The sequence below is a fragment of the Coregonus clupeaformis genome, chromosome 13, assembly GCF_020615455.1.
Source record: "Coregonus clupeaformis isolate EN_2021a chromosome 13, ASM2061545v1, whole genome shotgun sequence".
NCBI lineage: Eukaryota > Metazoa > Chordata > Actinopteri > Salmoniformes > Salmonidae > Coregonus > Coregonus clupeaformis.
In genome coordinates this window covers 40,656,991-40,667,426 of record NC_059204.1, presented here as the reverse complement: position 1 = coordinate 40,667,426, position 10,436 = coordinate 40,656,991, and the positions used below count along the sequence as shown (strand labels likewise).

Below are 10,436 nucleotides of genomic sequence, written 5' to 3'. Positions count from 1 at the left end.
TTCATGAATTTGTGAATGCATGTCACCCCATGTGTCACCGCATATGGTCACACCACACAACACACGTTGATGGTGTTACTGCCCAAGAGAGGTTAGATGAGATGACACTTTAATATCCTAAGGGAAATTTAAACAATATAAAGAATGAAGGTATCATAAGGATCTAGAAACAATTACAATCTAAAAACAATTAAAGGGGATGGAACTGACTGACAAAATAGGCATATTTGATTGAATTATGGTTTTAGGGTAGAATTATGGCTGTAGGGTGATAATTTTGGAGAGGAAGGGGTTTATATTTGTGCAAAGGCTAGTCATACTGCTGCAGTAGCATTTGTGCACTTATTTAGTGTAATTTAGGGTTGTAGTATGTAGGCCTATGGATCTGTCTGGAATTGACTTAAAGAGTCCCAATAGTCCCAATTTCCATTCCTAATTTCCTAGTATGGGGAAGCAAATTCATATAAAGAAAGTCGTAAACATGCCTGTGTTGTGTTTAAGGAAAGCACACAAGGAAACAATAAGGAAATAACATAAATTCAGAACATTGGCAGTTGCACGTTGCCAATAAATGATGTCGCTGGCTTTCTGAACTGACAGCACCGCTGGGGCAACGTGATTGAGAAACATAGAATAGCCCGGTGCAGTCAGGACACAGCCCTACTCAACCAATGAATGCATTCGCTGGGCGTGGTACATTGTGCTAGGGCAGAGTCGGAGTCAGCTGAGGACCAATCATTGCAACACATGCGAGCAGACAAGGGGCGTAAGCACGTGTGCTTTTGCGTGTTCCCTCCCAGTCCTCCAAAGACAATGTGCGGTTCTGTTCAGTGTGTGTACTACTTGTCTTGCAGGCGATCAACATTGGACCAGGTCGCTAAAGATGTAATTTCAGGTTTCTGCTATTTTTTATAATTTTAAACCTACTGAAGACATCGTGGAAGACGTTTGAATATTGTTTACCTCGGAACGTATTTTATCTTCATGTAATAAGGTGAGAATGTCAACTCTGATCAAGACCTAACTATGGTTTCGCTAACGTTAGATAACTTAGCTAGCTATTTTGATTGTAGTAGCTAACAGTTAACGTTAGATAGCTAACGGTACATGTTTATGTTTTTTAATTATCATGTTATCAGCATTGACATTGGCAAGTGAAGCATTGTTGTGGCATGGCAAGAGTGTAAAGCCAGGGATTTATGTTTTTTTGTGTGAATCTAGCTAGCTAGCTAGCGAGATACAGTGTAATATTAATTGGTCAGTTCGTGTTTCGTACATGTGAGACCCATCTTTTGCCAGGCTTGTGTCAGGCAGAATAAATCCATGAGCGCATTCGGAACCTAGTGCCCTAGTCTAGTGGAGGCACGTTGCCTTCACTGTCGTCAACAATAATATCCCACACCGGTGTCATCCTGTTACTTACAGTAAACCCTCAAGACATGCCAGATAGGGAAATGGACTACAAAGTCAGTTTCTCTAGCATTTGTCACCTGTTATTGTCAGTTAACTGTTCTTGACAGTGATTTTATTTTTATGGTCGATTTCTTATATATGGAGATCAAGTTCTTTGAGCCTGTCCATACTTGGATACACATGACTTTAAGCGACTTGAAATCAATCCATTTAGTTGTGTACATATGCAATTTGAGTGAACTATAGCATCTACAGTGGTGTGCTTTTTATTGATGTTTTAGTGAAGTTAGATGTACTACTCAGTGTTTACACAGATGTATGACTCATGATCTCATTTGACTCACCACTCATGATTGTGAATTATTTCTTCTAGCAGGTATTCTGCCAAACCATCTAGTGCACTGAGTGTGGACGCACGAGGAAGAGCAAACTGACAAAGAAAGGCTCACCCCTCTTCTCTTCAATTGGCCTGTCAGGTTCATAAGCTTTGGATTGACAAAAAAACTCAAGATCAATGAGATACTGTCCAAACTTTGTCCATATCTTCTCTCTCATTTTTGCTTTTCCAAGCCATGACTCAATCTAAGTTTAGTAGCCCCGCCTAGTGGCAGGGTATCACAGCTCTTTGTTTTGACAGATACTTTTTGTCAAACAGCAATAGTCAATCACTCATACTGCTTATTATGAGTGATGAGAATGCATACACCACTTCTGGAAAGGACACTAGTGGAGTAAGTTTAGCAGAAGATGCGGTGGCGGGACAAGAGGCGGGCTCCCAGTCCCCTGAGTCTGGACTGAGTCAAACTGGCAGCTCCAATGGAAATGGAAAGAGAACTCGGTCTGGGGGCAAGTCCTCAAACTCTGATGACACTGATGCCCACTCGAGCGGGAACGACTCAGCCGAGAGAGAAGTGGAAGGACACATGGGGCACGAGGCATCAACCTGCAGCAGCTCCCATAATGGGAAGGACTCTGCCATGGAGACAACAGAGAGCAAAAGGTAACACGTTTAACAGAATACATACTCCAAACACCACAACCATTTTCAGATGGTTGCCAGTAGACACAGATTATAATATGAAAGTATCTGCTCAGCAGTGATAATAACATCATGTTATTTTGCCCAGCTCCAACTCCCACAGCCCTTCCCCTCCCAACAGCTCGATGGTCTATAGCCTGCTGAGTGGCAGCTCGGAACAGGACCACCCGTCCACCAGCGGCTGCAGCAGTGACCAGCCGTCCCGGCTGCAGACCCAGAGAGAGCTGCTCAAGGCCCTGAAGGAGCTGAAGATCCGCATGCCTGCAGACCACCGGACGAAAGGCCGCTCCAGCACTCTGGCCTCCCTGCAGTACGCGCTCAACTGTGTCAAACAAGTCAGAGGTAAAATACAGCCTTTTGAGCATGCCTTTTGCTACATGTATACTGTGAGGCTTTAGCATGAAATAGCAAGACTACTATCTATCTATACTAGCTATTTATACTAATGTGTGTGTGTGTGTGTGTGTGTTTTTAGCGAATCAGGAGTATTACCACCAGTGGAGTGTGGAGGAGAGCCACGGTTGCAGTCTAGACCTCTCAGCCTTCACTACAGAGGAACTGGACAACATCACTTCTGAATACACACTCCAAAACACGGTAGGAACTAGAGAACAATCTTAATCTACTAGAACCAGACCAACGGCTCTTAATCCCAACCGAACATTGTTCTGACCTCCCTTGTTTCTTCTCTCCTGTACAGGACACATTCTCTGTGGGAGTGTCGTTCCTCTCTGGGAAGGTGGTGTACATCTCCCCCCAGGCCTCTCCCATGCTGCGCACTAAGCCTGAGCGACTACAGGGGGCGCTCTTCTCTGAGCTGCTGGCCCCACAGGACGTCAGCACTTTCTACAGCAGCACGGCTCCATGCCGCCTGCCCCCCTGGGCCTCCTGTACTGGCTCCAGTAAGTTTCCACACCTCTAATTTAGCTCTGAATTCACATGGAATGGATGATCACATTTGTGTATGTGATATAAATATTGCTGTGGTGCTAATGCCTCCCCTCTCTCTATCTCCCTCAGTGACCTCCCCTGTGGACTGCACCCAGGAGAAATCCATGTTCTGCCGTATCAGTGGTGGGAGGGACAGCAAGGGGGAGGTGCGGTACTACCCCTTCCGTATGACCCCCTACCAGCTAACTCTGCGGGACTCTGATATGCCACAGCCCTGCTGCCTGCTCATCGCTGAGAAGGTGCACTCAGGATACGAAGCTCCCCGTATCCCAGCTGACAAGAGGATTTTCACCACTAGCCACACCCCTAGCTGTCTCTTTCAGGAAGTCGATGAAAGGGCTGTGCCGTTGCTAGGCTACCTGCCCCAGGACCTGGTTGGGACCCCTGTCCTCATGTACCTCCACCCTGATGACCGGCCTGTCATGGTGGCCATCCACAAGAAGAGTGAGTACTCCTGTCCAACAGTCATGCCTTATACATTCTGTAAATATTTATTAACCGGCAAATGGATGAATGATTATGCGCTTATACTCCATCAAAGTTTTAACATATTTGGTTCTCCCCTTAGTTCTCCAGTCAGCGGGGAAGCCCTTTGAACACTCGCCCCTTCGGATGTGTGCCAGGAACGGGGAGTATCTCACCATAGATACCAGCTGGTCCTCTTTCGTTAACCCCTGGAGCCGCAAAGTGGCCTTCATCGTTGGTCGACACAAAGTCAGAACGTGAGTAGTTAACCTCTCTGCTACATCAATGACCTTCACAACCTTGCAATAGCACATTTGAACTGCTCTGTAACCTATTTGTGTAGCTATCAAGCAATACAATTGTCTTGGTCTAAACCCTATTCCCTTGTCCTTCTCCCTTCATCTACAGGAGTCCCCTGAACGAGGATGTGTTCACGCCTACTATGGAGGTGGAGGCGCGGCCCATGTCACCAGAGATCCCCAGGCTCAGTGAGCAGATCCACCGTGTGCTGGTGCAGCCCGTCCACAGTGGTGGCTCCCAGGGCTACTGCAGCTCCCACGGATCCCAGCCACAGAGGCCCAGCCCGGGCTCCTCGTCAGGCAGCAACAGCCCCTCCACCAAGGAGCTCATCCTGAAGACCATCCAGAGACCAGTGAGTACTAAAACAATCATAATTTCACGCATGTTTTAATTGTCTGTTTTATCAGGTAACAAGATTTGAACAGGGTCATTTTAGTTTGTAACAATGTAACTAGTAGTTTGTGACTAGTTTGTAACTCCAGGCCTAATACTCTCCTATCTCTGTTCCACAGCAGCAGATGACATTCCAGCAGATCTGTAAGGACGTCCACATGGTGAAGACCAATGGTCAGCAGGTCTTCACCAAGTCCCGCAACCGCCCAGCACTCCGCAAACATGCCAGCACTGGTAAACACTTGGAATTATTTAAAAAAATATGAGAGTTTAAGAGTTTCATTATTTTGTTCTATAAAATATCTGAAATGTCACAATTAGAAATGTAAAACCGAGATATGTATAACCGGTGATTCTAACAGTACTTTATTTTATTCTTCTCAGGAGCCCTGGTGGTGCCAGAGAATTTGAACAAGGACTTGGGACCTATTGGAGCTCTGGGGCCAATTAAAACCCTGGCCTCAGTGCAGCCAAGGAAAGACCCATCAGCCGACTATTCCTACCAGCAGATCAACTGTCTGGACAGCATCGTACGCTACCTGGAGAGCTGCAACGTCCCCAACACAGTGAAGAGGAAATGTGGCTCCTCCTCCTGCACCACATCATCAACGTCAGATGATGACAAGCAGAGGGAGTTGCCTGGAACTGCTAAAGGTACACAATACAGATCATATTGAAACACATCAAATAATGTTTTTTTCCCTATGCCTTTTTTTATGCTCTCCATGTATTTTTGGTGTCTTAACTGTGTGTTTCCCTACAGATCTCGAAGGGCCCCAGGGTAATGAAGGGTCTAAAGGGGGGCCACATATGAGTCCCCTGGCGCTGCACTGCAAGGCTGAGAGTGTGGTCTCTCTCACGTCCCAATGCAGCTTCAGCAGCACTATTGTCCACGTAGGGGACAAGAAGCCCCCAGAGTCAGGTAGGATACATCCTGACTGTTTGTTTGTTTGTTTACCTCTGTCTTCTTTACCTCCGTCTCTATCTTCTTTACCTCCGTCTCTGTCTTCTTTACCTCTGTCTCTGTCTTCTTTACCTCTGTCTCTGTCATATTTACCTCTGTCTCTGTTTTCTATACCTCTGTCTTCTTTACCTCTGTCTCTATCTTCTTTACCTCTGTCTCTGTCTTCTTTACCTCTGTCTTCTTTACCTCCGTCTCTTCTCTCTCCTCTGATATATTGTCAACCTTATTCCCTGCAGATATTGTAATGATGGAGGAGACACCAGCCACCCCCACTCTCACCGTCACCTCTCCAGCCCCAGCCACTAACAACACCATCACGACGGCAGTGACCCCCCGACCATCGGCCCTGCCCAGCCCGGCACCATCCAGCCCTGCCCAGCCCGAGAGGGACGGCCGCAGGTCAGCTGGATGCTCAGGCCGCCTAGGTCTGACCAAGGAGGTGCTGTCTGCCCACACCCAGCAGGAGGAACAGGCGTTCCTGAGCCGCTTCAGAGACCTGGGACAGCTACGTGTGCTGGACCCCGGCCCTCCTTCTCTGAGAGGACACACCACCACACCCAAAGGTAAGACGGACACTTCAAGTGGAGATGTGGTTTCTATTATGACTGTGAAATATTATGAATGAGAGTCCATAGTTTCCCCGTGCAGCTCACCCCTGTGTTCTCGCTCTTTCTCTGTGTCTGTCCGTCTCTGTGTCTCTCCCTCTCTATGTGTCTCTGTCTCAGGAGTGCGCAGTTCGCAGGACTACCCAGCAGGCGGTAATGGACGGAGGAGGGGCCGCGGGGGCAAGAGGCTGAAGCACCAGCAGGAGGGCTCCCAGCATGGGGGCCGCCCCCAGTCTGGCTCAGGGATGAACGGTAGTTCCAGAAGGGAAGGGCAGGGGCGTCAAGGCCTCATGTTCCCCATGGGTCAACCCCTGATGATGCAGGGACCCCTGACCTCATCCTCCTCCTGGCCCACCTCTGTGGCCTCTCAGGTCAGCCTCCCTCCTGCCGTGGCCCAGTACCCTCCAGGAGTCCTGCCCTTTTTCCCCCTCTACCCCAACGTGCAACAACCACTCCTGGCCCACACCGGAGTGAACCCCAATGCCATGCAGATGGGCTACCCCAGCCCCCAGCCAGGCTTACAGTACCCCCTGCATGCCAACCAGATGCCCATGACGATGCCTCCCCCAATGATGGTTGTTCTGCCCAACTACATAATCCCTCACCTCAACGGAGGTGTAACACAGCTCAATACAGCCATACCGCACCTTAACCCCGGTATCCATGGTATGGCACAACTTAACCAGGCACTACCGCAGTTCAACCAGGCTATCCCACTACCACAACTCAATCCTGGATTGGCTCAGTTCAACCCCGCTATGACGCAGATGAATGGCATGCCTCATGTGAGTCCCACCCTAGCTCAACTCAACCTGTCACAGGTCAATCCTTTGTCGATGATCCCCCAACACTTTTACAATCCCAACCCAACATTACCTTTCCCAAATCCCATTCCGATTTCCGGCCTTCCTGGCTTTGCCTTACCCGAGATGGATCCCACCTTCGTCCATCGCGGCAACTCCCGCTCCTGCACCCCTCAGTCCACGTGCCAAGTGCCCCTGGAGGGGACTGACTCGCCCCTCTTCCAGTCCCGATGCTCCTCCCCCCTCAACCTACTGCAACTGGAGGAGTTGCCAGGCAACCGTCAGGAGGGCATGTCGACAGGGGCGCAGCAGACCCTGCCCCCACCTGGCTCGGTGTCTCAGGTCGGAGGTCAAGGCTCTGTTAACCGCAGCAGCATGAAGGGTGACGCCAAAGAGGACGATAACGTGAGTTTTAAACTGCAATCCATTTAGAAAATATAATTACGAAAATGTTCATTTGAGTCTATGGAGTTCTTGTCATTAACCTCTGTCTCTCCTGTGTTGTTCCCTTCCTTCAGGCTGATGCTGATGACCAGGATGCAATGTCCACCTCCAGTGACCTGCTGGACCTGCTGCTGCAGGAGGACGCCTGCTCAGGCAACGGCTCGGCCGCCTCTGGCTCCGGGTCCTCAGGCTCTGGCTCCGGGTCCTCAGGCTCTGGCTCTAATGGATGCAGCACCTCAGGGAGTGGCACAAGTGAGTTTAACACCGCCCAGATTCTTCTTCTTAGCGCTGTGATGGTAAAGGATGTTTGTATATAGTGACTGATATGTTATGATACTAACTGAACATGTTCCTTTTTCAACCACAGGAAGCAGCAACACTAGCAAATACTTTGGCAGCATTGACTCGTCAGAGAACGACCATTCCCATAAGCAGGCACCAGGGGGGGCCAAAGAGGCCCAGCTCATGAAATATGTCCTTCAGGACCCTATCTGGCTCCTTATGGCGAACACAGATGACAAGGTTATGATGACGTACCAAATGCCCACCAGGTAAGAAATCGCCATGGTCACTGCACTACACTGTTGTCATGGCAATTGTAGTCATAGTTACATTTACCAGTCATGATTAAAGTTAAATGCTATAGCTATTTATTGTAATTGTATTTATGATTGATGATGTGCATGGAATGCAAGTAGTATATTATTTATTAATACAGACTATGAAAAAGAAAATAAAGGCCTGCACACCATTCTGCTCCTAATACCACCTTTTACAGACTATGGCATATCTATGGACATGTGAAAGAGTATTGGTCTGTGTGATTTTAAAGGGACAGGGAGACTGTTCTAAGGGAGGATCGTATGATACTGAGGGCGGTGCAGAAACAGCAGCCGTGCTTCACTGAGGAGCAGAAGAGAGAGCTGATCCAGGTCCAGCCCTGGATGGGCACCGGACGCCTGCCACAGGCCATCAACACCCCTGTAAGTCAGCACACAGACACATACTGGAGATAGTAGCTACACCCTGCCTCTCTCAGACCGGAAAGATTCACAGGAATCAGTATAGATGACAGTGGAGATTTATAAAAACAATGTACTTGTGAAGGACGTGTTTATTCAACTCTTGTCCCCCTCTTGTCCCTCTGCTTGTGTTTAGACTTGTACCGGGTGTGGTTCTCCTCCCGCTACCTCCGTCCCTAGGCCTTTTGATGTGGAGCTGCAGGACATGGATTTGACAGGGGACCTCCAGCTACAGGAAGAGGCCACTGCACACACAGAGACACCGGTTACCATGGCAACAGACACACATGACACCTCCATCCCACCACCACAAGCCCCCCAGACAGAGACTAAGGGGGGCGAGGGTGAGAGGCGAGTGGAGCAGGAAGGAGAAAGTAAGGACACCAGAGTGAAAGAGTTGGAGGTGACGTCATCATCCGGAACAGAGAAAGGGGACTCTGGCTGTAAACGGCAACCGAGGACTTCTATATGGCCAATGACTCTAAAACACAATGCATTGGGACAAACGGGGGCCAAGCTCACTGTTAATGTGTTGTGTTTGAACAAATAAGTGAACATGGATAAGGAGTCAAAGAATACCTGATCCTGTTTAAATACATAGAGAATGTAGCTCAATGTATATGGAATCTAAGAAGGTATAAATATTCAATGTATTTAAATGGAAAGAGAAGCCCTTAGTAAATATTTTATTGGCATGTTTGGTGCCTGGTCCCCTGTCTAAGGAGGCTTGAAGACATGTTCCATTTGTAATTCACTGCTTTGGGATTTTTCTCCCCTATAGTGACACATTGATAGTTTACAAGTTATTGTGTGTATCAACGCAATATAATTTATTCGTCCAAAGTCCATATTGGAAAATGATGTCAAATCTATCGTGAAAACCATTAAATTGCAAATTCATTTTGAAAAATATGTTTGGTAGAATACGTATTACAAATATTTTCTAAGTCATTTCTGATATTGTACAATGTGTATATTACAGTATACCGCCAACCAAGAGCTGGCATACTACAGTTTTCTGTGGGCTGTTTTGTCATGTAATGTTCTGAATGGTTCATTTCTTTTATAATGCACACCGCAATCCTTGTAAAAAGATGTATAGTTTTAGCCATTATTGGGAAAACATCCTGACAATTTTATATCCTCCAGAGAAGTACACAAAATACATCAAGACCATGTTAAAAGAAATACCCTGTTGTTTGTTTGCGTCGTTATGGGTATTTCTGTACAAATAGTATCTCAGATTTGTCAGGCGCAGAGATGGGCGTTCCCATGGTAACAGAACAGCTGGAGCCAGTCTTGTTGACGAGGGAGAGAGGAGCAGGCCTTGATCATGCAGTTGGTCAAGGCCAATATGTTCTATCAATAGTTAAGTCAGCCCCTTATTCATTACTGTAAATAAAATGATTAGTCACTTATTACAACTCTTTGGGGGGATTTTGGTATGTTATTAATATTAAAAAGAAATATAATTTGGTTCTGGTTTCTTTTGTTTCTCTTCAAGAATTTGTGGTGTGTAGTTTGTGTTCTTTCAGGTATGTAAAGGTCATCACCGTAGCTAAAATCATCAGTCATGCATTCTTCCTTTACCTTCTCTGCTACTAGAGGGTGTGGCGACAGTTTGTTGAAGGATATGTTCCAGCCTGACGGGTGATACGTTACATTTCTGAAATTGGCTACGGTAGATTAGCTAGGTATTCGAACATATTGAAGTAATTTTAAATTGCCGGCACGGCTGGCCCGCTCATTAGGCCGGATTAGGCGGCCGCCTATCGGCAGATTGACGAGGGCGGCATTTTCTGAGCTAAACTGGCCAAGACGCACCTCCAACAACACATAATTCTGCACAAAAACAATGACAATTTCTCTCAACCAGTGGCATATAGGCTTTTTAAGTGAACGCTGATGCCGCCCTGTGAAATGCAGTGCCCACTTTGTCAAAGGCAGGGGCGCTAAATATTTTGCTTGTCCATTCCCAGCACGCCTCTCCAGGGTGCTGTTGATACAGGATATGGTAGAAAGAGTTTTTCTGTAGCC

General features: G+C 47.4%; 1 protein-coding gene across 2 annotated transcripts; it reads left to right on the top strand.

The window, feature by feature from the left end:
* The first annotated feature begins 812 nt into the window (after positions 1-812).
* On the top strand, positions 813-9,876 carry LOC121578905 (period circadian protein homolog 1-like). 2 transcript variants are annotated; one of them, XM_045224422.1, is made up of 17 exons: positions 813-994; positions 1,790-2,413; positions 2,541-2,794; positions 2,928-3,049; positions 3,153-3,354; positions 3,473-3,847; positions 3,972-4,125; positions 4,277-4,520; positions 4,681-4,795; positions 4,946-5,215; positions 5,325-5,483; positions 5,762-6,088; positions 6,251-7,338; positions 7,452-7,629; positions 7,745-7,928; positions 8,210-8,360; positions 8,536-9,876. In XM_045224422.1, exons 2-17 carry the CDS (start codon positions 2,097-2,099, stop codon positions 8,947-8,949), a joined length of 4,554 nt encoding a protein of 1,517 aa, XP_045080357.1. In that variant the 5' UTR covers positions 813-994; positions 1,790-2,096; the 3' UTR covers positions 8,950-9,876. The 2 variants fall into 2 exon arrangements, with proteins under 2 accessions (XP_045080357.1, XP_045080358.1); XM_045224423.1 differs by having other exon boundaries at positions 1,787-2,413.
* The last annotated feature ends 560 nt before the right edge of the window (positions 9,877-10,436 follow it).